This window comes from Anabrus simplex, chromosome 1 (genome assembly GCF_040414725.1).
Source record: "Anabrus simplex isolate iqAnaSimp1 chromosome 1, ASM4041472v1, whole genome shotgun sequence".
Taxonomy (NCBI): Eukaryota; Metazoa; Arthropoda; class Insecta; order Orthoptera; family Tettigoniidae; genus Anabrus; species Anabrus simplex.
In genome coordinates, this window is record NC_090265.1 from 68,694,729 (window position 1) to 68,720,983 (window position 26,255).

General features: G+C 38.6%; 1 protein-coding gene across 1 annotated transcript in view; it reads left to right on the forward strand.

The window, feature by feature from the left end:
* LOC136861303 (uncharacterized) overlaps positions 1 to 25,919 on the forward strand; it is a 116,008-nt gene extending 90,089 nt beyond the window's left edge. Inside the window, exons 8-9 of the mRNA XM_067138813.2 lie at positions 7,554 to 7,636; positions 23,715 to 25,919. Coding sequence (XP_066994914.2) covers positions 7,554 to 7,636; positions 23,715 to 23,808 — 177 coding nt within the window. The 3' untranslated portion in view covers positions 23,809 to 25,919. The remainder of the gene's footprint in view (positions 1 to 7,553; positions 7,637 to 23,714) is intronic.
* The last annotated feature ends 336 nt before the right edge of the window (positions 25,920 to 26,255 follow it).

Below are 26,255 nucleotides of genomic sequence, written 5' to 3' on the forward strand. Positions count from 1 at the left end.
GTTCTGAGAAAACTCTTCCTTGACTTTAAACGTTGCAGATGCGGTGCATGCCCATATAGAGGGTGGGTCCTTTCCTGTTCCACTGTCTTTCTTTCCTTGTTCGCAGCTATTTCTCTTCGAACAGAAGGAGGTGCTATTCCTGCAAGGTGGTAGAGCCATTCAACTGGAGTGGATTTCAAACAACCTGTTATAATTCTGCAAGTTTCATTGAGAGCTATATCCACCTGTTTGGCATATGTTGAATTATACCAGACAGGACACGCATACTCTGCTGCAGAATAGCATAGTGCCATTGCAGAAGTTCGGATGGTTTCAGGTTGGCTACCCCACTGTGATCCGGCCAGTTTCCGTAAAAGATTGTTCCTGGTGGAGACTTTTGATTTGCAGTTCATGCAGTGCTTCTTGAAAGTAAGAGATCTATCAAGTGTCACTCCTAGATATTTTGGAGACTCGCAGTGTTCCAGTTCGACTCCTGACCATACTATCTTTAACTTGCGAGTGGCTTCCCTGTTTCTCAGATGAAAAGCACACACTTGTGTCTTTGAGGGGTTCGGTTTAAGCTGGTTTGTGCTGTAATATCTAGAAAGATCATTAAGGGCATCCGTGAGGGTGATCTCCACTGTTTCAAAATCTCTTCTCTGAGTGGCTAGGGCGAGGTCATCAGCATACAAGAAGCTACTGCAATTGGGGGCTATGGGTTGGTCGTTTGTGTATATATTGAACAGAATTGGAGCCAGCACACTTCCTTGCGGAAGACCGTTTTTCTGTAGTCTCCATCGACTACGCTGTTCTTGGAAATCAACAAAGAACCTGCGATTCTGCAAAAGAGTGGCGATGAGTCTTGTTAGGTTAAAGTCCTTGGTTAGATTGTAGACCTTCACTAATAGTAGCTGGTGGTTGACAGTGTCATACGCTGCTGATAAGTCAACAAATACCACTCCTGTCACCTTACGAGCCTCAAACCCATCTTCTATAAACTGTGTAAGGTTTAATAACTGTCCAGTACAGCTTTTACCAGGACGAAATCCAGATTGCTGAGGTATAAGTAATGGGTCAATTACAGGTAATAGGCGATTTAAGATCAATCTTTCCAGCAGTTTGTAAAGGTGACATAGTAGCGCAATTGGTCTAAAATTCTTTGGATCATTCCCTTCTTTACCAGGTTTCAGCAAGGCAATCACTCGGCTCTTCCGCCATATCTTTGGAATTTGGTTTCTGCTCAAACAGTTATTGAAGAGTTGGAGAATCCATTTCTTTGTCATTAATCCAAAGTGTTTAATTTGCTCAGTTCGTATATCATCCAAGCCAGCTGATTTTCCATTTTTACTCTGTTTGATAGCCTTCTCTAATTCTTCCATGCTGAGTGATGATGTTAGGTCGTCGCTCTCTTCATGCTCTTCTCTTTGCAGTTTCGGTTTTTGTGATTTGTGGTTTGCCTTCCCGTTCAGCAGTAACTGATGTGCTATTTGGTTAGCAGTGATATTATGATGTGCGGTGGTCTTGGTTGGATCATTGCTTAGACGTCTCAGAAGTCTCCAAGCTTTATGACTGTCTCTTTTCAGGTCCAAGTTTTCAATAGTTTGTATCCACTGATCCCTTTTGGTCTCTCTAATAGAGGAAATAAGCTTGTTCCCTGCTTCCACAGTTACTTCATTGAAAGGATTTTCTTCAAATAAGTTTTTGTATTCTGCAAGTAGTGTGGCTTGATCTGAAGTAAGCCCGGGGATATAAGATGTTCGACAGCCACGGGGGATAGACATCCTTGAGCATCTCTTTACAGCTGTGGTGAAGGTGTCATAGTAACTGGGTACTGGTTCTATAGCAGATATTTCAGCGTCCAGTAATTCCGCAAATCTTGACCAGTCTGCCTTCTTAAAATTAAACCTCCTCCGAAAGGATACCATCTGAGGTCTTATAGCAGCAAATACTTGGCACATTATTGGTCTATGCTGTGTATTGGGTATTGGGGAACAGACAGATTTTACACATTGTTGGTTGATATTGCTGCTGCCAAATATGAGGTCAGGATTGTAAGCTCTTCTCCACCTGCCACTGTTAAAGGATCCAGGTAGTTTTGCATCATGGATTAAAGTCAGCTGGCTTATTTCTGCCCATTCTTGTACTGCTGTCCCATTCTCATCTTCATGGTCATAGCCCCAGAGAGGACTATGGCTGTTGAAATCACCGATCACAATTTGCACATGCTTGTTTCCGAAATTGGATGGTAGGTTTACAGTGAATTGAGCACCAGGTGGTTTATAAAGGGATGAAATGGTGCAATTAGCTGTTTCTACAGTAAGGATTTCAATGTTGTTTTCCTCTGTGAATGCTGTGGATGAAATCTGGAAATCTGGATGAACAAAAATAGCACTTCCATATTTATCATGAGGTCTTTCAATGGCGAGACGCATTCCATCTATTTTTGGCCTGCGAATATCACAACCTCTATGTGTCTCCTGTATGCACAGTATGTGGCACTGGTGCTTCCTGCATAGTTCTTGTAGCAGTTCTTCTTTGGCTGGTGTAATGCCTTCTATGTTAACAGAGATAATCGTTAACTGTGGCCCTGAAAAGGGCTCAGGTGTGGATGTTTCTGTTGTGAAAGGATCAGCCGTCAGGTTATTCATTCTCTGACGTTGCCCGGGGTACGCCCGATTGCTTTTATTATCTTGATCACAAATCATCGCAATCTTCGGGGAGGCTCCTTTCGTGTACCCCAAAAAAAGTAATAATGATCATAATAACAGATATCTTAAAATCTACTGCGATTAAGGGGATTTTAATAATAATTGTACCGGAGGTACACCCGTCCTGCGCATTTAAATCAAGCACCTTGGAGAATGCCATCTTAAATATAAACCTTGCAACAACTAGTACAAGAAGTGTGAACATTTCTCAACAGATGTCGCTACTATAAACTCACGTCGTGCCCTCTGGTGTAAAGATGAACTGTTAAAATGCAAGAGTAATTTTGTATGTTAAGGTTTCCGAAACTGGAATATTTAGTGTTTGTTTTTTCGTGGTCAAAAGTTACCAACACTTGTATCTCTTCCCGCCAACTTGAGGAGTTAGCCAATCAGGATTTTTTATACATTTATTTATTCACCAATGAGAATTTTTATTTATTTATTTGATTATCCAATGAGAATTGGGGTGTGTCGGGCCCTTGGCCCAGAGCTTTCTGGAACCTTCCCCTCTGCTATAAAGGCTGGCACTTTTCGGACCAGATTGTCTTTGCGATCGCTCCAGTCTAAGTGTGTGTTTGTTGTAACAGAGGCGGGGTGTGCCTTATCCATCTTCGGGAGTTCCACCAGCTCAAGGTGATGGCAGATCCAGTTTAAAATCTGATAGTCTTTCAATGCTAGCTCGAGGAGAAGGTTTAAAATCTTCAGTAATGTAACTTTATTTTCTAAAATATAACTTTCGAAATTAAAATGTAAATTTCAATCAAGCCTAAAGAACTTAACCAAAATCAGTGAATGGAGAGTGAGGTACCCTCTCGTACCCCCTCTCAACTTGATTTTGAGGTGGCTATGATTTTGTAACCATTTTCTATCTTATCATCATCATCATCATCATCATCCTTTCATGTATTAGTCCTACAGAAGAACCGTTACGGTCTATACAAAAGATTTGCCTTTTCACACCATCTCTTCCTGGAGCGTCCCAGAGGTCTCTTCCCACTGGGGCTGTAGTTTATGACTGCTTTGGGGATCCTGCTTCTGTCCATCCTGTTTAGGTGTTCTAGCCAATTTCTCTGGCATTCATAGGTGTATTCCAATATAGGTCTGCTTTTAAGGTCATTCAGCACTTTTGTATCTCTTTTGTGTTCCCACTTAGAGACTCCTGCTGTTTGCCGCATGTATTTCATTTCAGCTGTAGTTATTCTTCTCTCATTGCATTTCTTCAGGGTCCATGCTTCACTTCCATAGCAAAGTACAGGTCTTGCCAAGGTTTTGTAGATTCTTGTACTAATGATGGTCTAAAAACTTTATTGATGATTCCCAAACATCTGTTGAATTTGGAGATTTTCTCGGGTTTGTCCAGTTCTTCAAAGAAGGACAGTTTGTAGCCCAGGTATTTAAAATCATTTACTCTTTCCAAAATGTTATTTAAGCAGATCTTGCTTCTTACTGGTTCCTTGCCACAGAAAGCCATTATCTTAGTTTTCTCAGGGGATATTTCCATTGAGTACTTTTCTGAGACTAGGTTTAGGTTATACATTGAACGCTGTAAATCATCTTTTGAGGTGGTGATCCGCACTAAGTCATCTGCGAATAATATTGTGTCCAGCTGTAGATTTATGTTAATGTGGATAGAACCATATCTCGTTTCTCTAAATTCTTGTATGAGAGCATTCATGTAGATTATGAACAGGAGAGGGGAAAGACCGCAACCCTGTCTTACTCCTGTGTTTATTGCTTTCCACTCTGGTAATGTATCATTGACCTTTATGGAAATCAGGTTATGTTTCTAAAGGTTACTTATGTTCTGTACCAACTGTTGTGGGGTGTGGTCAGATATTAAAATATTAAGTAAGGTATTGCGGTTTACTTTGTCAAAAGCTTTTTTGAAGCCCACAAAGGCAATATGTGTTTCTACATTAAATTCCTTGTGTTTTTCTAGAAGGATTTTCATGTGAAATAGCCATCACAGCAAGATCTTCCCTTTCTGAAGCCAAATTGTTCTTCTCTCAGTATGTTCTCATAGTGTTTGTACAGTTTATTTTTAATGATGTTCTATCTTGTAATTTCTGTAACTTAAATATTTTTCTCCATCTGGTCACCTCCATAGTATAGGCTTAGCCTCTGTAACGTCAGGCCATAAGCCCAAATAGGATTTTATGCATTTAATGTAAAGTTTAGGAGCACAAGTGTTCGCCTCCTCCCCTTTTTGGTTTTCCAGCCAGTCAACCTTTTGTTTTTACCGAAGGCCATGTGGAATGGGTACTTGTTACCCCTGTTAAATTCTATTTCATTCTTTTCATGTTAAAGATATCAGACTGCTGAGCATTTTAGACAGTGAATATTGCTTGATTTTGTTAAATGTAGATTGTGCCTTTAATATGCCTGGAAAGTGTGAATATTAAAAAAATAGATTCTTAAGTGTAAATTTGTAGAGCATAGATGCTCTTACTAGTGATGTAAAAGCAATTGGGAGATCCATCTCCTTGATATTTTTTTGAAAGGAGCAGTAGTGCTCAGGTAAAGATTGTAATTGGGAGCTTCAAGCTCAGCCTGTAAAATTTCTATCTGATTATTTTAGACCTCTCTAAAAGTGTTTTTCAATCTTACGAACTAACTTTTGTAACTAATTGTTAAGTACTTGGCAAGGTATTTAAGATTTGAAAAGAAAAAAAAGGGAGAAGGTTAAGGAAAGAAATCCCCCTGTGGGTGGGGGCGGTAGAATAACACCCACGGTATCCCCTGTCTGTCGTAAGAGGCTACTAAAAGGGGCCCAGGGACTCTGAACTTTGGAGCATGGGGTGGCGACCACGGGGCCCTTAGCTGAGTCCTGGCATTGCTTCCACTTACTTGTGCCAGGCTCCTCACTTTCATCTATCCTATCCGACCTTCCTTGGTCAACTCTTGTTCTTTTCCGACCCCGACGATATTACGTATGGAGTCCTAGGGAGTCTTTCATTTTCACGGCCTTCGTGGCCCGTATCTTCCTTTGGCCGATACCTTCATTCTTCGAAGTGTCAAGATCCCTTCCATATTTTCCCTCTGATTAGTGTTATATAGAGGATGGTTGCCTAGTTGTACTTCCTCTTAGTACAATAACCACCACCACCACCATTAAGGAAAGAAATAAAATTGCCAATTTTAACGTTTCAGTTCAATCTTTCGATTTTCCACCCATTCATGTCTCTGTGATCCACAAAAACACGGTAACAATAACAGTAATAATAATTTCAGTATTCTTTTAAGTTCCATTAGTCTTTAGAGAGCCTGTGTGTTAGAATTTTACTCTAAAGAGGGTTCCTTGACTTGCCAATAAATGTATTTCACATTTCAGTACCGTTAAATACCAAACAACTTTTCAGGGATTTGAACCCTGAAGAAATGTCTAACCAGCTGTGCTTTTCTGCCAGCTAATACTGTATGGCACTTAGCAAGCATTTTTGGACTAAATCTTCACTCAGAGTGATATGGTTCTTTAGATATTCCTCATATGACCCCTCTACCAAAGCCGGTTTATGCGTACAGCTTCATCCATCAAATTCATTCCTAAATGAGCTTCTATCTCCTCATTCCGAGTACCATCCTGCCATTGTTCCCACCTGTTTGTACCAGCAATCATTCTTGCTACTTTCATGTCTGTTACTTCTAACTTATGAATAAGATATCCTGAATCCACCCAGCTTTCGCTCCCGTAAAGCAAAGTTGGTCTAAAACCAGACCGATGTAAAGATAGTTTTGTCTGGGAGCCGACTTCCTTCTTACAGAATACTGTTGATCACAACTGCGAGCTCACTGCATTAGCTTTACTATACCTTGATTCAATCTCACTTACTATATTACCATCCTGGGAGAACACAGAACCTAAATACTTGAAATTATCGACCTGTTCTAGTTTTGTGTCACCAATCTGACATTCAATTCTGTTGAATTTCTTACCTACTGACGTCAATTTAGTCTTCGAAAGGCTAATTTTCATACCATACTCATTGCACCTATTTTCAAGTTCCAAGATATTAGACTGCAGGCTTTCAGCGCAATCTGCCATTAAGGCCAAGTCGTCAGCATAGGCCAGACTGCTTACTACATTTCCACCTAACTGAATCCCTCCCTGCCATATTATACCTTTCAGCAGATGATCTACTTAATATTTTAAAATACTGTGCCTGTATATACTGTATCATGTTTTGTTTAACGGTGGTGATTGGTGTTTTAAGGCCAAAAAAACTTTTTGTGTAATGCGGAAACTTGTCTAATTCAGAAAAATACTTTGGTCCCTTGCAATTCCGCTTTGAGCAAGTTTTTTTACTGTATTTTGTACTTGATAGAATATATGTAGGTTTTAAATAATTTCCATTGCCAGTAGATTTCCATCATTTACCAAATGTGTGGTATTGATTCTGGTCATGTTTTGACACATTTTGTATAGTCCTCGGTGGAGCAGACTCCAGATTCTTCAGGTTAGTGGTTGAAACAAACTGTCATATTACTTACTATTCAGAAGCATTGCCTAACAAAAAGAATTATTTAGAAATAATTGAACTAACCACATTTTCACTTGAACTGTATCACCATGTTTAGGGAAATCAATTGGCTAGTATGCATTGAAATCACTTGCAAACAGGTCAGCTTTCTATACCCATAAGGCCATGACTGCTCCATAGTCAGTTAGCATTTAAGACTGGTTAAATGGAGGAGAACCATCAATGAATTACTGGCCTATTGCAAATCCATTCATTGTAAAATTCCAGCCTGTCCAGCAGAAGGAGGGAAAGTGTTTGGGGCTTTAATTTTGCAGAATTTGACTTGAAATGCTTTCAAATTGTTACTTTAATATTTATAATATTTTAATTCTAGCTTGTTTAATTGCAGATCATAGCTGGAAGCAAATCCAAGCTGCAAACTTCAATTTTTCCTGTAGAAATTAGAAATTTTCTCAAAGAAGAAAAATATCGGTAAGTTTTATTCTTAATTTAGTAAAACAAATGACAGATTACGTTGTTGCCATTGGTGGCTGACTATCTACTGTATTTCATATTTTTCCACGTAACGGATATAATTTTTATCCCTAATTTTTGTAACAAAAATCTAGTGTGTTTTATGCGAGGAAAAAATCTATTGATATACATGTTGATTCCCATAGGGAACCTGAAATGTTTGTCCGAATGAGTAAATTTATAAATCCAATGTATTTGTTCCATTATAGGACATTAAAATTTTTCCAGCTAACTCATTTCTGGTAGCCAGCGTTTTGCCCCAGTATGCTAAGTTGGACTCATCAGTTGGTAAATAGCACACCCACCAAGACGCATGGCTAGTGCATACCGTGGAGGCCACTGCGTAGGCTACTTGGAATATTTCAGGTTCCCTATGGGAATCAACATATATATCATCTAATGGCCAGGCAGGCATCAATTTTTGAAAATGAGACAAAGTCTCTCATAGTGCATTGGCACTGCCGGTGGCTCCAAGTAGCCTACGCAGTGGCCTCCACGGTAGGGTTGGGCATACCGGAACATTCAGTTGTCATAGGTTATAAACTTCATGGTTCTGATCCGTATTGAATTGTAAGTACAATATAATTATTAAATTAATGTAGTAATGGTCCACCTTTCAATACTGTAATATGCAATATTCTAAATTACATTAATTAGGGGCTAGTTTCGGGTCCGACTCGTTGGCTGAATGGTCAGCGTACAGGCCTTCGGTTCAGAGGGTCCCAGGTTCGATTCCCGGCCGGGTCGGGGATTTTAATCGCTTCTGATTAATTCTTCTGGCTCGGGGACTGGGTGTTTGTGTCCGTCCCAACACTCTCCTCTTCATATTCAGACAACACACTACACTACCAACCACCACAGAAACACGCAATAGTGATCACATCCCTCCATATAGGGTTGGCGTCAGGAAGGGCATCCGGCCGTAAAACAGGGCCAAGTCCACATGTGCGACACAGTTCGCACCCGCGACCCCACAGGTGTGGGAAAAGCGGTAGGAAAAGAAGAAGAAGAAGGGGCTAGTTTCGGCCGGGGCTGGCCATCTTCAGCCTTAATGTAAAACACCTAATAACTAAACAAATGTACATGCACACAATTGACATAAAACAAATGAAAACAAATATATACAAAGTGACATTAAAAACTGGGATGAAATTATGAATAAATTTGAAAATGAACTAGGTTCTAACATCTTGAGTATGTTCATCATTGAGAATAATTTCAAGTATTAATTTATATACACAGAACTGTTAGTTCTAATACTGCTGAACATTAATATTTCAATAGTAAATAGGATCTGGTAAATGTTGATCCTGTAGTTTGTCATCAAATCTATTTGTGTGGTGTTAGCTATATGTAATCCATTGGACACCGCTGTAAATAACCACCAGCTGATGGGGATCTGTTAGATGTTGTTTCATCCTCATCAAAGTAATAAATGAGATGCTCTCATGGTGCTTGTTAAATCTTGCTGAAATGTTGTTGGACATTGTCAGGACAGCACATGAAGATGTGGTTAACACAGATACATTGTGTCCGGTATAAAATTTTTGCAATTCATTGCGGTACCCATGAAGTTAACCTGATATCTAATTTATCAATTATAATTTATCACTTTTCTCATAAAAAATTAACTATGAACTTTAACCAACAATTAATGATATAACAACAATCAACAATGTTCATTCATTGCACATAATAATATTTGTCCACCTAGAACAAGTGTATCTGGTCATATTATGATGGCAAATATGATGATTTTGCACTATTTTATTATGGTGTTCACAGACGTGTTCCCTTAAGTTGGTTGCCAGTATTTGTTTTGGTGTTCAGGATTTAGTTCACTGTTGCAAGTGCAACACTTCGTAGGCTTTTACTTAAAATTTCAAGTTTATATTGCGTAGTCGTCAGCCCCTGCAAAACTGATATTTACAACACATGCTGCTTGGGGTTTTGACCACACATAAACTTTTGTACACGGTTTACTTAACCTTATTATCTTACAAAACATTTCTGCATGAGTTGGGCGATGACTTGGAAATAATTAGGCCTACAACTATTATTATCGCTTTATATCCTGCATCATAATCACTGCTTATACTACACAAACTCAATTTATATTAGTCTAAATCTTCTTACTACTCTTAATAATTTTACTCGAGTTGGAAGAGGGCATGCTAATTAGGCCCATAAATCTATACTAGCGGCCATTAAATCAGGCAGTTTAGAGAAATTACATTGTTGCCAAGATTATATAATAACTGCGTAGAAATATCCAATTGAACACACCATTTCAGAGCGTGAGGCAGTTTGCTCCTGAGTTCCTGATGTTAACTTCAATATTGTTGCAAACTAAATTACGAGGGTAATCCCAAAAATAAGGTCTCCTATTTTTTTATAAATACAGAACTCTGTTTGTGTGGCTGTTAGTCACAATATTGTGAAGAGTGTTTCTCGCGCTCGCATATAAACATGCACACACCATGCTGAGGCATTCAGTCTTAGCTTGGCAGCCGTTGAGAATGGAGCTCCCGTTGGTTGTTACCACCAAGTGCGAAGTGCGCACAGTTATTCGGTTTTTTAACGCAAAAGGTACTGAACTGATTGAAATCCATCACCAATTGACAGAAGTGCATGGTGAGTGAGTCGTGCATTGATGTCAAAAATGTTCGTAGTTGGTGCAGAGAGTTTGCAGCCGGTCGGACTGAAATTTACGATAAACGAACAAAGAAGCGGGAGATCGTCAATTTCCATTGAGACAATCGTGAAGGTTGAGCAAATCATGCATGAAGATCGGCGGATCACCCTGGATGATCTCTGCACTCTGGTTCCTGAGGTTTCCCAAAGCGCCGCTCACAACTTCCTGAACAGCATGGCGACGAGCTGGTATGACATGGGCATACAAAAACTGTTGCAGCGCGTACAAAAATGCATCGACCGAAATGGTGATTATATAGAAAAATAGCTAAATGTTCAAGCTGTAAAATGATGTAAACCATTGTAGAAATAAACAGGTCTATGTAATAATAAAAAAATAGGAGACCTTATTTTTGGAATTACCTTCGTACATTACAAGCTTCATGAAAACTGCTGATAGCACCCGTGTACAGTATTTACTTTCCATATAAATTACTGTAAACAATTTTTAAATATAAAAACCTGAATGTGTAAAATTAAATCAAATGGAACATGTATTAAAATTTTCAGTAAGAAAGGAGACTTTTGTTTTTTGGGCCTGCAAAATTTTGTCTGCAGGAAAAATATATAAAATCTGAAATCATCCGAAACATTCTTCCGTGGGTCCCGGAAAGTGGCCTTATAAATGTCACTGACTGAGATCATTTGGGGCAAGCATACAGGCACAGAACCACAAAATATAAATTTCATGTTTCTGTATTGACAGCTAAACTAATAATCTGTAAATCACTTCTTCTTCTTCTTTTATGACTACATAGGATCACTTTAGTCAGTCCGTTGTTCAGATCTCTCTGAAGGAATTGTTCAGGCTTTGCGGTCCTCCCAGTACTTCTTCAGACGCTCCGATCTTCGTGCCCTTTCCTCAGTTGAAAATATGCGTGTTGTTGGTTTGTTTTGTGTAAGGGTAAAGCGGAGGTTTGTATTCTTGAGTTTTGTATTCAATTTTATTTTATTTGTGGTGTCTTCTGTTGTAAGGCCTATTTCCTTCAGATCCTCTCTTACTTCTCTGATCCATTTACATCCTGTTAAGGTATTTTTTGAGACGAGATTGTGTTGTACTAGTTGTTTCAGAAGTCTCGAATCCTGCATCCTCATGATATGTCCAAAGAATCCCAGTCTCCTCTTACGCATAGTATCTGTAATGGGTTCTAGCTCATTGTACATGACTTTGTTAGGTATTAACCGCCACTGTCCATCTTTCTGGTATTTTTTGTTGATGCAGGTTTTTCCAATCCTCCTTTCAATTTTCTGAAGTCTGTCAGTCTTTGATTGTTTATTCAGGTAAGAAATCACTATAACAGTGATTTTTTTGTTAAACAGTATGCTCTTTATTCAGTACATGCTAAAAATTGACATATACGTATCATAGTTAGAAACATTTAAAACTGAAGCAAGAATGATGATGTGAATATTAAAATGTTCTTATTAAGAAAAAGTATCGCCGTCGTCTGTAACTCAATCCTTGTATATATAACTTCTTCCTGCATACATTGACCAGTTCAACTCAGTTTATGGATGTGGTTACGATGACTAAACAGACCAATCCTGGCATAAAACATACGCCCACACAAATCACAGTGAATGGATGGAGGAGGGCGGGGTTGTAGTTGACGGAGTTTTCTTGCTTGGTGTCTGCGGCGTTCTCTTTCAAACAAATTGACAGTGATGGATGTAGTGTTCCGCCACAGTAAGCGGTCCACAGCACATTCTTCCCATGTCTGTATATCTATACCAGTTGTCTTCATTATGTGTTTACCAAGCTCGATAGCTGCAGTCACTTAAGTGCGGCCAGTATCCAGTAATCGGGAGATAGTGGGTTCGAGCCCCACTGTCGGCAGCCCTGAAGATGGTTTTCCGTGGTTTCCCATTTTCACACCAGGCAAATGCTGGGGCTGTACCTTAATTAAGGCCATGGCCGCTTCCTTCCAATTCCTAGGCTTTTACTCTCCCATCGTCGCCATAAGACTCATCTGTGTCGGTGCGACGTAAAGCAAATAACAAAAAAAAAAAAATTTGAAAAATAACATGTGTTTCAGCTGGTGCTTAAAATGCTTAAGAGAGGAGGACTCCATGAGGTCTACTGCCGGAGCAAAGTTCACCATAAAGAATTTGGCGGGAAAGCCTGGTATCACCCATGCAGTGAACATGGCCTAACCATCTCAGTTGATGAGCGATGATAGTTGCCTCAGTGTTATTTAGCTGCACTTTGTTGAGAACTGCCGTGTTGGTCACATAGTCCTCCCACTAGTGATGGGTCGTTCATGAACGAACTGACTCTTTTGAACGACTCATTGGAGAGAGCTAGCTCTCTCATTGAGAGTCGACTCCTGTAAAAGCTAGCTCCCTCCTTGCTCCTTGAGAGCTAGTACGAGCCGACTCTTTTATCAACTGCAACTCCACGAAAGAGCTAGCTCGTCACATCGACTCTCGTTTATTTCTAGCCAATACCATGCTTCAGATAATCACGTGACATACAGATGCCGCTTTCTTTCTTATAGACTACCCAGACTAGCCTCTTCCCGCACTCAGTGCGCCAGTGGTTGTGGTCTGTAGACCATGTATGTTATTTGTGCCATAGTTCTGGCAGCCTGCTACCTAACGAAACAAGAAAATGAAGTAAACATATTGAGCAATACTTACCAGTCACTCATAATCTATGAAGGATGTACTGTAGATCCAGTAGGTTAAGAGCAAATGAGCGACACCAAGTTCGAGTTAACTATCTTAAACTAAGCACGAACAATAGTCACTATCCAGAATACTGAATATACCATCCGGCAAATAGAAAGGGCATAGTATTATTCTGTCTAAATAATTAAGAAATACTCTCTATTTCTTAAATGCGGTCATAGCTATGAATCAACATATTGCCAACATCATTTGGTCCAAGAGAGGCTGAACACCTGGAATGAACATTTGAAAGCACACGGATTAACAATAAATAAATCGAAAACTGTTACTATGTCTGTCAACAGGCAGAAGAAGAAAGGAAAAATAATGCTGGAAGGTACACAACTGGAAACAGTAGACCAATATAAATATCTTGGGTGCATCATTTCAAGTGATAACAGAATACAGCATGAGATTAACAACCGCATTCAAAAATCAGCTCAGTTTTACCATCAAGTTCGGAACCTCCTCTGGAACGAACAAGTTCCCTTAAGATCAAAGCAGATTCTATTCCAATCATACTTCACCCCCATAATAACATATGGCCTAGAAACCTGCACAACAACCCAACAAGTGGACAGCAAACTACAAGCCGCAGAAATGAAGTTCCTACAAACTATGGTACAGAAGACAAAAAGGGACAGGGTAAGGAATGAAAGGATAAGGGAGCAAGCTGGTGTGTACCCATCCCTGAATGAAAAAGTGACAAGGGCCCGTTTGAAATGGTTTGGCCATGTCAAACAAATGGACGATGGAAGGACAGCAAAACGATGGCTACACACAGTCGTGGCCGGAAAACGACCGGTAGGAAGACCTAGGAAGAGGTGGCTGGACCAAGTGAAAGAGGACATAGGAACAAGAGGAATCAGCTGGGATGTCGTCTTGAGGGAAGAGTGGTACATGGACAGACAGAAGTGGAGAGTGCTCGTAAACCACACCCGGGCAACTGGAGTGGAAAACTGATGATGATGATCATAGTTTTAAATCGAATTAAGGAAAATATAAAATAACGCTAGTTTTGACTTTAAAATATAGGCTAAATAACTCATACCAAAGTATATACCGCAGTATATTTTGAATTAATTATTTATTAACGTGTAGTCCTGTAAGGAGTCTGACCCCTTAGCTGGATGGTCAGCGTTGAGGCCTTCAGTGCAGAGGGTCCCGGATTCGATTCCTGGCAAAGTCGGAGATTTTAATCTCTTCTGATTATCCTTCTGGCTCGGGAACTGGGTGTTTGTGTTTTTCCCAACACTCTCTTCTTCATATTCAGACAACACACCACACTGCCAATCACCACAGAAACACGCAATAGTGATTACATCCCTCCACATAGGGTTTGCGTCAGGAAGGACTCCGGCCGTAAAATAGGGCCAACTCCACATGTGCGAAGCAGTTCACACCCACGACCCCACAGGTGTGGGAAAAACGGTAGAAGAAGTAGTAGTTTAATCGTGTAAGGAGTGTCAATACTGTATGTCAAACATATACGTCTCCTGCGGTGTACTCGTTCTTGAAAAAATATTGGAACAGTGTGTAACATACTGTACGCGAAAAAAGAAAAAAAAATTACAGAACGTAGTAATAGATGCTATACGTGGTTATGTGTAGGCTACTTTTGTGCTGATAGTATTTTCCATTATTTTCGTTAATGATCACATTTAATCAGTATGTTTCCTACACTGCACTATTGAATGAAAGAATCTGTTGTTCCAACGTGCAGAGTGAAACGAAAAACTTTCTGTATCACCAGTCGAAACCAAGAATATTCTGATGACATCTGTTGAGGGAAATGTGAACTACGTGAACAGGAAATTCCAGTAGATTAATGCGACCGAATGGCAGTAGTGCCACTACTCGGAACATACATCTCGTCCGGTGCATGTAATCTTGAAAGACATCATTTTAAGAAGAATGGAACTTAGGTAAAGTAATATTATATGTCATCCATTAATACTGTATATTTATGATACGTTTCTTCGTTATTGTATATAAAGCTTTATCATTGGATTATTTGCCTATGTTGCCAATAATGTTTATATTAATTATTCATTTGTTTTATTCCAAGAGTAGTGTGCCAAACTGGATATTGTGTTGCCATCTGTTGTGAGAAACGTGAACTATCTCGCGCTACTTCGTTCCTTCAAATAAAAACTGGAGTCATGAGTAGTCTATAAAATGTAAAATAACACTATTTTGGGCTCTAATTAATAAATAACTCATGCCTTCATATCTATCACAGTAACTTACATGGCATTACATTTTAATAATAATTTATTAACGTGTAAGTAGTGCCAATATCTCGAATATACGTCTCGCACGGTGCATTCAGCCTGAAACATATCATTTAAGAAGAATGGAACTTAGTCAAAGTAATATTAGATGTCATCAAACATGGATGTCATCCATTAATACTGTATACTTGTGATATATTTCCTCGTTACTATATATATAAAGCTGTATCATTGGATTAATTGTCAATGTTGCCAGCAGTGCATAATTTAGTTGTTCATCTGTTTTATTCCAAAAGTAGCGTGCCAAATTGGATATTGTGTTGCTATCTGTTGTGGGAAATGTAAACTATTTGCGCTATCTCGTTCGTTCCCGAAAGTCATAAAGAGCGGCCAGAAGTCATGAAGAGCGAACGGAAGTCATACAGAGCCATCTGCCCTAAACCAGAAGAATGAATGAACGAACGAACCTGGAGGCGGAGAGCGCCGACTTCCTTGGCTCGCTCCAACCTTTCCGCTTCCATGAGTCGACTCTTTTGAACGACTCTCAGCTGGGAGCAGGAGCAAATGAGCTAGCTCCCTCGAAAGAGCTAGTTCGACCCATCACTACCTCCCACTTAATATTCAAGATGAATCTCATATTTCTGTTGGTGGAAGCGCTCAAGTTTTTTGATATCACGGCGATAGAGTGTCCAAGTTTCACAGCCATACAGCAGCGTGGAAATGACAACAGCTTTGTACACCAGGAGTTTCATTAGTTAAAAGTGTGCTAATTAGACTAGGCGGAATCTTATTATTAATTGATGTTTCATGATTTCGTTTGTTGCCAATAAGGATTACCATAATTGCATATTTCTCAGTGGTATTATTGCTGTAATTAGAAAATTAAAGTTAATTAAATGCCAAAGAAACACAAAAAGTATATTGTATGAAAAATCAGGAGGATATTACGACAAGTGGATAACAGTGCACACTGAAGATTTTAACATTACCTTTTAAGAGTTTGAACTTTTTCTTAATAAGAACATTTTAACATTCACATCAATCTTGCTTCAGTTTTAAATTTTTTTAAATATGATACATATAATGTCAAATATGAAATTTAATTTTTTTTTAAATTCACATTATACCATATTGTATTGAGTAAGGATACTGTTTAATAATAAATCATATTTATAGTGATTTAAAGATTACCAGCTCAGAACATGGAACACAATAAATACTTTCATATCCCGTTATTAATCTGTATCAGTTGTATTCAAATACTAGCTGTAGTACCCTTCATTGTTGGAACAGTCACTTCACATGTGCATGATTACATTTTTGTCCAGCCCTATATTGTTCCCCAGATCCCCCGTCAGCGGTTTGTCATGACGTACTCATCCTTGCTTACTGTGGCCCTTTGCAGTTCCATATTTTTTGCATTATTGCTGATCTTAATTTGATCTCTTCCTTCCAGTATAAAAGTAAACAAAGTATTGGGTTAATATTAAAAAAATACTGACAAGTGTACAATGCCTTTAAAACAAAATTAAAATACAGTGACAGATAAAATGATGAAAAAAGAGAAATTGTGTAAATAAAAAATTGTTTTTAAAAGTTTGAAAGAATTGTCTAGCTTGATGCGAAAAAAGCCAATAAGATTAGGTAAAATTAGTTGCTCATTTTTGCGTGGTATGTCTTCCTGTTGCTGAAGAATATGCACTCTTGTTTTAATTAACACATTCAGCCCCGCCATCGAGTTATGCCAATGGGCAGCTGACTCTACGAAGGGTCCGCTATCATCTTTTCTCGATATTGCGTACGGTTCAGTTCAGAATGTGATAATTCTCTCTGCAGACGGTAGATAGCGTCAGCAGTATTGTTATTTGAAGGTGAATGATGTTGAAGCTATCAGAGAATATAAATTTTTTTTCTTATTACCGGCACTGTTTTGCTATATAAGAATTTTAATCCATGCGGTTTGAGTAACTGATTGGTAAAGATGGCGATGCCCATTCGCAGTGGTGGCGATTGGGAGTTAGAAGTGGGGGGGGGGTAAAAAATGTCTAGATAGCACAAAGTACCTGGGTTTAAGGGCTATAGAAGTGGGGGGGGAGGACATAAAAATTGGAAAAAATATAGGTACAAAATGGTAAGTGTTTTAATGCTCTCTGGGCGAATTTCGATAGAGACTTAAAGGTACAATACAATAGAACTTTTACCAAAGCGACAATAAATAATTAGGCCTACACATGCAATTAAATAGAAGTTTGGCATGGTTCAAGAGGGTGAGCGGTTAGCTGCAACGAACTATATTTTCTGAGTATTTCCAGTAAGTTTGTCTTAATAATTAAAGAAATTAAAGGAAGGAGTTAAACCACACCCAGGCGACTGGAGTGGGACATTGATGATGATGATGATGATGATGATGATGATGATGATGATAGTGAAAGGAAGGAATTAGCTGAAAAACAATGTGGATTTACGAGTGTAAATTTCGTAATTTTAGTTTCTGGCAATTTTTTAAATAACTCTTCGATTCTTCAGTCTATTGAAACTTAGAAATAGTCGGCTGGCTAAAATGGAATAAAAATTTATTTTTCTCCCCCTAATTACCGCTACTGCCCATTTGAAATGTTTATGAATCGCTCGATCAAGAATTACATTAAATATTAACGGATAGTGATTCTGAGTTTAGTGCAGAGTTAGATTGTGAATCTCTGAATGATTTTATTACTAGTAGTGATGACAATAGTAAGTATGAAGAGAGAAGAAACCCATGAAACGCAACAACAGGTGCTCAGCCCATTCCCGGTACGAGTGTAAATATTTCTGAGTGTAGTGATGACGATGAAATTGTAAATGGCATTGATATATTTGTATATCGTCGTTCTGAACCATTTTTTAAATCCGCTCAGGACACAGCTTCTCAAATTGAAAACTTCAGTGTTAATACAGGGGTTAAATGCCAGGTTGCGGAAACTTTGAATGTTGTACCATGTTGCTGCTCTGTTCATGACTGGCGAATGGTTTCAAAGGTTAGCTGGTGAAACTAACAAGTACTATAGACAAAATCCGCGAACGGCTACATCTCCAAAAAATTTGAAATGGAGAGACATGTCTGTTGGGGAAATTAAGATATTTATAGGCTTATGGATAAATAAGAGGGCAAGTCAAGAAACCACTCTTGTGTTTATATTGGAGCTCAGATAAACTTATCGCCACGCCTCTATTTCCAATCACTACGAATAGGAACAGGTTTTTTTGGTATACATACATATCTGCATTCCGTGCTTATTTGTGAAAGGGTTTTGAGAATATAAAAGATTTGTTTCATGCAGGTAGTAACTGCCAGTAGACTCTGAAAATGGTCGGGCTGCAGGGACCACAAGCTAGTGGAGCGACCAGAACACACACACACACGAGAGAGAGAGAGAGAGAGAGAGAGAGAGAGAGACTGACATCCTTGAATGGTAATAAGATATCCAAGTTTCATGTCTTGGAAGCATTTCGTTTCTAAGAAGGGAACATCGGCAATTGTTAAGTCGCTGATCGCGATGAAACTTGGAAAACACATTGAGGTACACGTACAAAAGTTGTCAGCATCAGTTTTGTGTGCCGAGATTCATTAGGACGTTAATTAAGGGGCCTAAAAGTTGCAACATTTCAAGTTCCACGCAATTGGCGATGAATACCTGCTGGCCAATGCTAAGCCGGCACACTTCCTGCCTGGAGACACACCTCTGCACCTCCTCCCCTCCCCACTCTAACTGATTTGACGCCCCACGTTTCCCATCTCCCCGCGCTTGCCGGCTGCTTAGCTGTTGAATGGGACCGGTGCTATACTTTGCTTCTTTTTGTACTAAAATTATTGAAATCCTATAAATAACGTTCCGTTTCACACATAATGATAATAACTAATATACCCATATTTTATTCAAATGTTATATTTTCATTCCTGCTAATTCCGGTGGGTTGCCACATTTGTGGGTACAACCCCGAGTTCAGCACCACCGGGCGTGGTCAAACATGGGATGGGGTACCGCGTCCGACCTACGCTTAAATTATTATTTACTTCTAAAGCGCCTTAAAGCTGTCCGTAGTGTCTTTTAGAGTGGACATACATATGGAATTAATTAAATTAAATCACCCACCACTAACTAAATCACCCACCACTAACTAAATCACCCAACTTTAAACAACGTTAAATATCTTTTTATATAAAGAAATTACGTGCCCGGGTAGAGGATCTCAATGAATGTAATGAGATTCAGTACCTCGGGATATCAAAACCTGGTTACAGGTCCAGATCTTCTTTTTATGTCCCCTTCCCCCCACCCATTTTGTGTACACTATCAGTTGTGTCATAAATGAAACAAAATCACAGACAATGACAACAACAACAATTATAAACTTTGAGTTTGAAACTACTGGTATTTTCTGTATTGTGTACTCTGGTATAAGGATTAGGCCTATAGGTAGAATGTTTTTTTGTACTGAGTTATTTATTTATGTTTTGCAGTGACAGACACAACACCTTTCAATTGCAGCAATGGTTGTCGAATATAAATCAATTTAATGCATAGGCAACTTGGATATGAGTATGACATGGAATGTAGTAAAGTTTGACGTAATAGAAAAAGCCTTGAAAAATAAAAAAGATGTGCATTTATATATGCAGTAGATATACGGTAATCACAGGCAGACCTGTAGTCTTACTTTACCAGTACTTTTGCGATATAACTAACGAAGGTCTATATAATCAACAAGTACCAATATTAAAGTTATCACGCTACAGTCTTCTGGCTACAATGGCAGTTACATACGCAAAAATTTTAATGGCTACATTACGAACTGGTACAACAACAAACAATTACAAGGCAACACAATAAATGACTCTGTATACATTACATCGGGCACACTCCCCGTCAATAACTGATAGTAAACAAAAACAATCTTTGGTCTATTTGAAACATTAAAAAATAATGAAAAAGTAACTGAAACAAAGCACAGTTAACAACAGGCACCATACTTTTATTACGGGACGTATGCTTTACAATAGTGGTGTTCCTCGGGTGTTCAGATTGTCCAGGATGATCATCAAGGTATCCACTGCGGTACCACAAGTGCTTCCACATGTTTTTGAATCGAGGAGATGTCAGCTGGCCCCATGATCTAGGGGTAGCGTGCCTGCCTCTTACCCGGAGGTCTCGGGTTCGATTCCCGGCCAGGTCAGGGATTTTACCTGAACCTGAGGGCTAACTCGAGGTCCACTCAGCCTACGTGATTACAATTGAGGAGCTATCTGACGGTGAGATAGTGGCCCCGGTCTAGAAAGCCAAGAATAACAGCCGAGAGTATTCGTCGTGTTGACCACACAACACCTCGTAATCTGCAGGCCTTTTGTCTGAGCAGCGGTTGCTTGGTAGGCGAAGGCCCTTCAAGGGCTGTAGTGCCATGGGGAGGGGGTGTCAGCTGGAAATGTAACAGTGATTGCAACTTTAAGATGGTGTTACGGTGGTGCAGCACGATACCGGTATTCATAAGTCGCAGCCCGGAATACATTCATCTTGTATACGTTTTCCAAATCCGAAACCCATACACGTCAAATGACTGACAAATTGCTGTAGCGCCGGCTGGAATCGCCATAACTTCTACTTCCGTGCCATGAACAAGCGCATTGTGGCCAGAGACAGAATCTAACAATAAAATGTTTTGTCCATCGGGTATGCCTTTGCCGGCAGAATGTAGTGTTTACAGTGCACTATGTCTTCTGGTATGGCCGAGAATAAATTTGTTACTTTCATTGACCTGTCTCAGTCTCATCCTTGGCTTTGACAATATGGAAGTGACTGAGGTATGAGCGATGCCAGTAATGCCATTCCGTATGCAGCCAGTCCCTGTTATGAATGGTGTGAAAATATCGCTGATAGGGTCGGTTGGTGCATGCATTCCAGTGGGCTTGGCAGACTGATATGCAATAGCAACTTCTGGCTCAGTGAGGAAAGCAACAGGAAACTACCTCACTTCCCTAGTATGCATCTTCAGTGACACCTAGGCTATCTATGACAGCTGTTTGTGGAGCTGTAGAGGATCAAACCAGCCTTCGGGCTGAATACCCAACATACAACACGTCCATCGGGTAAACTTGGTTGCAAGATGTCATTACACCAGCTGTGAACTTCTGCTTTGCCCATCTTTCCAGACGTGGTGCACACGACATAAATATTTTCATGTGAAAATATACTTTTCTTAACAAGGGAACCAAAATCACCATTTCTTTCCTTTAAAACTATTAGCAACGGGGAGAGTAGCTCACCTTCTGCTGATACGGTAGGCATAATTGTGTAACTGTGCATAGTAGAGGGAATTGATGGGACCACCGTGTTAATCAACTTCTCTCCTCGGCGCGCTAACGTTCTGCCAGTGTACATTTCCAAATTAAAGCCGCTTTGGTTACTGTTAAAAACATGCGATGGGCTGTGTAACTGTATTTTTCTCTTATGTTTTCCACAAACATTTTGGCTTCCACTATAACATCAGTTTCCCTGTCAAGTTTTTCGTTGTTGTCACAACAGTAATTTTTTGGGATGTGATTCCAAATTTGTTTTTGAAGTCGTACAACCAGCCTGAGGATGCTTTAAAGCCATGGATCCCTCGAGAGCGGGCATTTTGCATTGCCCACTGTTTGTGATGTCATGGATGGTGGACGTACGGTACTCCGCGTCAAATTTTTCATTGCAATCCATCGCAGTAAGATCAAATTTGTATCGGAGAGAGCCTCCTTCATCCACTACTTTTTTCCAGGTGGAGAGCTGTGTCTCACCATGCAAACAACGGAATTTCTTTTGCACAGTTGCAAATTTCAGATTTTTCCATTTTCCACTCCTCCAGTAGTTGACTGCTCTTGTTTTATACTGTAAGTCTGCAGTGTCCGTCGAATTGGCACTGTCTTGGCTTTGTCCCGGTTCTGGCTCGCCTATGCCACTCAGTGTGACATCACCCCGTGAGCGTTAAAACCTATTTGAAAACAGTTGACTGCTTAACACTCCCCCTCAATCGCGTCGTAAAGCTGCAGCTCATGAAGGTTCAACGGACCTTCTTCACCGTAACTTCCGTGATTTGCTTAAGATGAAAAATAACTTTTAACATGCTCAACGACATTGCACTTAAGGAATCATCGCAGACGTTTTCATAAACATTTCAGAAAATGTAAACTGACTAATACAATGTGGAAATTACAAAGGAGAGATATGAAGAAGGCTGATAGAGTACGCAAAGTATAGCTCCGGTTCTCTTAGACAGCTAAGCAGCCAGGCAGACACGGTGAGAAGGGAAACGTGCGGTGGTGAACCAGAAGGAGGGGAGGAGGTGCAGAGGTGTGGCACAAGGCAGAGTGTGCCGGCTAAGCATTGGCCAGCAGGTATTCATCGCTGTTCGCGCAGAACTTGAAATATTGCAACTTTTAGGCCCCTTAGTTAATGCCCTAATGAATGTCGACACCCAAAATTGATGCTAACATAATTTTTATGTGTACCTTGATGTGTTTTCCAAGTTTCATCGCGATCAGCAACTTGATCATCTCAAACAGCCAACAAGGCTAGTCACCTCTCTGTCAACACTAGGGTTCAGCACACGCCACATTGCGAATTCTCCCACATCTAAGGCTTTATTGAACACCCTATTTGTTGAATCTACGTTAGACAGCTCATGACTACAATCTATTACAAAGATTATTCTAGAAGGAGACAACACTTCTATACTGATGCTTCAAGCGCCTTTTGACCTTATCACACAACCACTTGAAGTCAACAACTTTACTGTAATTCTATGTACCTGATTCTCATTCAACAACGTTCGAAGATTTATTTTTCGATATCTTAATTAATCCACGCTTCATTAATATCAAATAACTTGTAAATCCAATTGTATGTCAGATCATTATGACTATGTCTCGTTCTACAAATAACCAACTTGTACTTTTTTAGACAAACACTAGTATTCATTCCATGTACATACTATGACAAGTTTATTGTTGAATTTTAGTTACATTTAAGCATCACTTTCTCCACAGACTAGATCTTTATGACTGTTTTATCTTGTATTAAAGCATGTATTATATTTTTATGAGGAACCCAGTTCAGGGCTTTGACTTAGCTTTAGATTAAATGTGGCTGAAGATGCTTACAAAGCTTAAGCGAAGTAGTAGTATTGGATTGGTGGTTTTTAATAAATTTGTTTGAAACTTTTTACATCTTGTACACCAATACGGCTATCACAATAAGACTCAGAACATGTAATGTAATAACTTGACCATTGCTGATGTTTCCTTGTAAGAGCAACTGACATTCAAAATTCAGTATTTGTTTATGCCAGTGGCTACTACACATAAGAAGGTGTGTGACTAGAGTATAACTTTGAGTAACTCTCAATATTAACTGTAAGATCTTTCTTTTCAGATCATCCCATGGAGAAAATAATTCAAATGTGATTCACTCAAAGGAACTGCCAATAACTGGAACAAAACCCAAGATGGGCTTAATAAAGAGTTAAGGAGATACATGACTGTTGATTTTAGTGCAGTGATATGTTATTTTACGTGAAAGTGGAAGATATTTTTGTGCATTATGCATTTTGTGCACTCGTAAAATCCTTTTTTGTATCTAAATATTTTTAGTGTTTATGATTGTATATGCGTTTGAATCGACAACTCAGATATATGAAAATTTTATATAGTCTTTCATGTGGTGGCTTTAACAACGTGACATTCAGCATTTATGTCAGTATATCTGACACTCATTTTGTACAGCCCGGATGAACATGTACAGTAGTAGCTCTCTGTCGTCAAGTCGAGAGAAAGTCCAGTGAAGGGAATTTCAGGGAATTTAGTCATTTTTTAATTAATTCTTCCATCAAACAGTCTGACATTTGCATTACTTATTATATTGTAGCATTCCTCAGAGTTCTGTACATTTTGTATTTTCACTTGTATGATAGAAATGGACCAAGCAAAGTAGTTTTAAATCGGTCATTTTGAAAGCGCCATTTATTCAGATCATCCATAATTTCTCTACATATTAGCTTGTATTCTGTCTGAAACAAACTGATCTTATTTTTTGAATTTCTGTAATCCAAATTCATATGCAAATTGAGTTATTGTTTCGGATGTTGTTTATTTGTTCTTTTACATTTTAGTTACAAACTATATTTTATAATGCATAGCACAGTTATCCAAGTTATTTAACTTTTTAAAAATATTTCCGTTATAAAATATTCTCACAGTTCCATGCATTTAAGATGTATCAAGAAATTGACGTGAAGTTTAAAAATAAGAGGTAAAAATATACAGCAGTGAAGTTGAGATCTAATTACCTATTGGTCGTTTGCCATCTTTGGGATCCATTAATTAGGAGGTCTTTCATAAAATTCTCCATACTTGATACTGAATAGAGGATAATTGCTTCTCTTAATTATCAGAAGCATGTTGAAGTTATATTCCTACTGTTGAGAAAAAAAGATATAAGTACAAATAATTCAGCCTGCTGATAGCTTAAGAAAAAATTTATACAATTGCATTAGCTTTTACCTAGAGAAAAATACATGTTATGAAGTGCTGACTCAGAATACATGAGAAAATGAAATAGTTCTGCTCTAGTTATAGTCATGTGTAATAAATTAAGAAACTCATAACAAATTTGAGGTGGTATAACCTCACTAGTATTAGGACTTGCACATTTCACCAACTTTGCAGGTATGATGGTGGTTTGTTTTTCTAGATTTTTTATGGCATAGTAGTCCTTTTGTCTTTTCCTTTTCTGTACAATACATGAAACATTTCATACAAAATGAGCACTATTTCCTGGTGAACAAAAGCTTTCACCTGAACTTTCACCCCATTTTCTATCAACAAATACCTGTTTAAGCAAAACACACCCAGATAATCATTGACTCCTCAATGTAAGATATATTCATAATTTTCAGTTTTTAAGCAATATAGAAAATCAAAGTTGCTTCATGAATATGTATATATAATTTATTATGTAATATTAGTTGTGTATATAACTTTTATTTTCCCAGAAGTAGATGTGTTTTCAAAATGACTGATTTATTCGGAATCTTGTCTATGACGTTTTTTCTGTACATTATTCATTGATCCAAAGTGCCATAAAAAAGGAGTCTTGCCACAAAATGTGTTTTTATTTTCCTTAGCTTCATTATTTATTTCCAGTGTATAAAAAAAAGGCTGATGAATATTACATTACTTTTATATTCATTATTTAAGAGTTAGTGGATGATCTTCATCTGATAGCTGAGGAAGATAAGAAAGAAACTGATGGATATTAGTAAAAATATTTGTATGCATAGTAGCACACTCTGAGCATAATATGACCGAATTCAATATTCTGGTGAGCAAATAGAGAAGAAATTACTGGAATGATTAAAAAGTAAGGATTATTTGGTACAATGGTACAAAATACACATGAAATGTTTAGAAAGTGTTAGGTATCTCTCAAAATACTCCCAACAGTATCATAATAGGCATTATCAAAGACTTGTAAGCATTCTGCACCACCACCACTTTTCATCATTGTCAGTCTAGTCCATGCAACTTAAAAGCTCTCTAGTCTATCAAACACACAATTTCAATATAAATTATAACACTGTAACATACCTGTAAAAAAAAAAGAAAAAATACACACTATTAAACAAAGAATTATACAATCATTATTTCTTAATACTTGTTCATATTTTCACCAAACTCTCAGTCATTGACAAGTTTACTCTACGTAAACAATACTGTACATATATACGCATAAGTGATTTGATAGAATCTGAGGATGTTCTTGTAGAACGAAACATGTCATTCTTTGTTTAATAGTGTGTATTATTTTTACAGGTATGTTATAGTGTTATAATTTATATTGAAATTGTGTGTTTGACAGACTGGAAAGCTTTTAAGTTACATTTAACTAAGTCGACACTGGAGAATATGGCTTCCT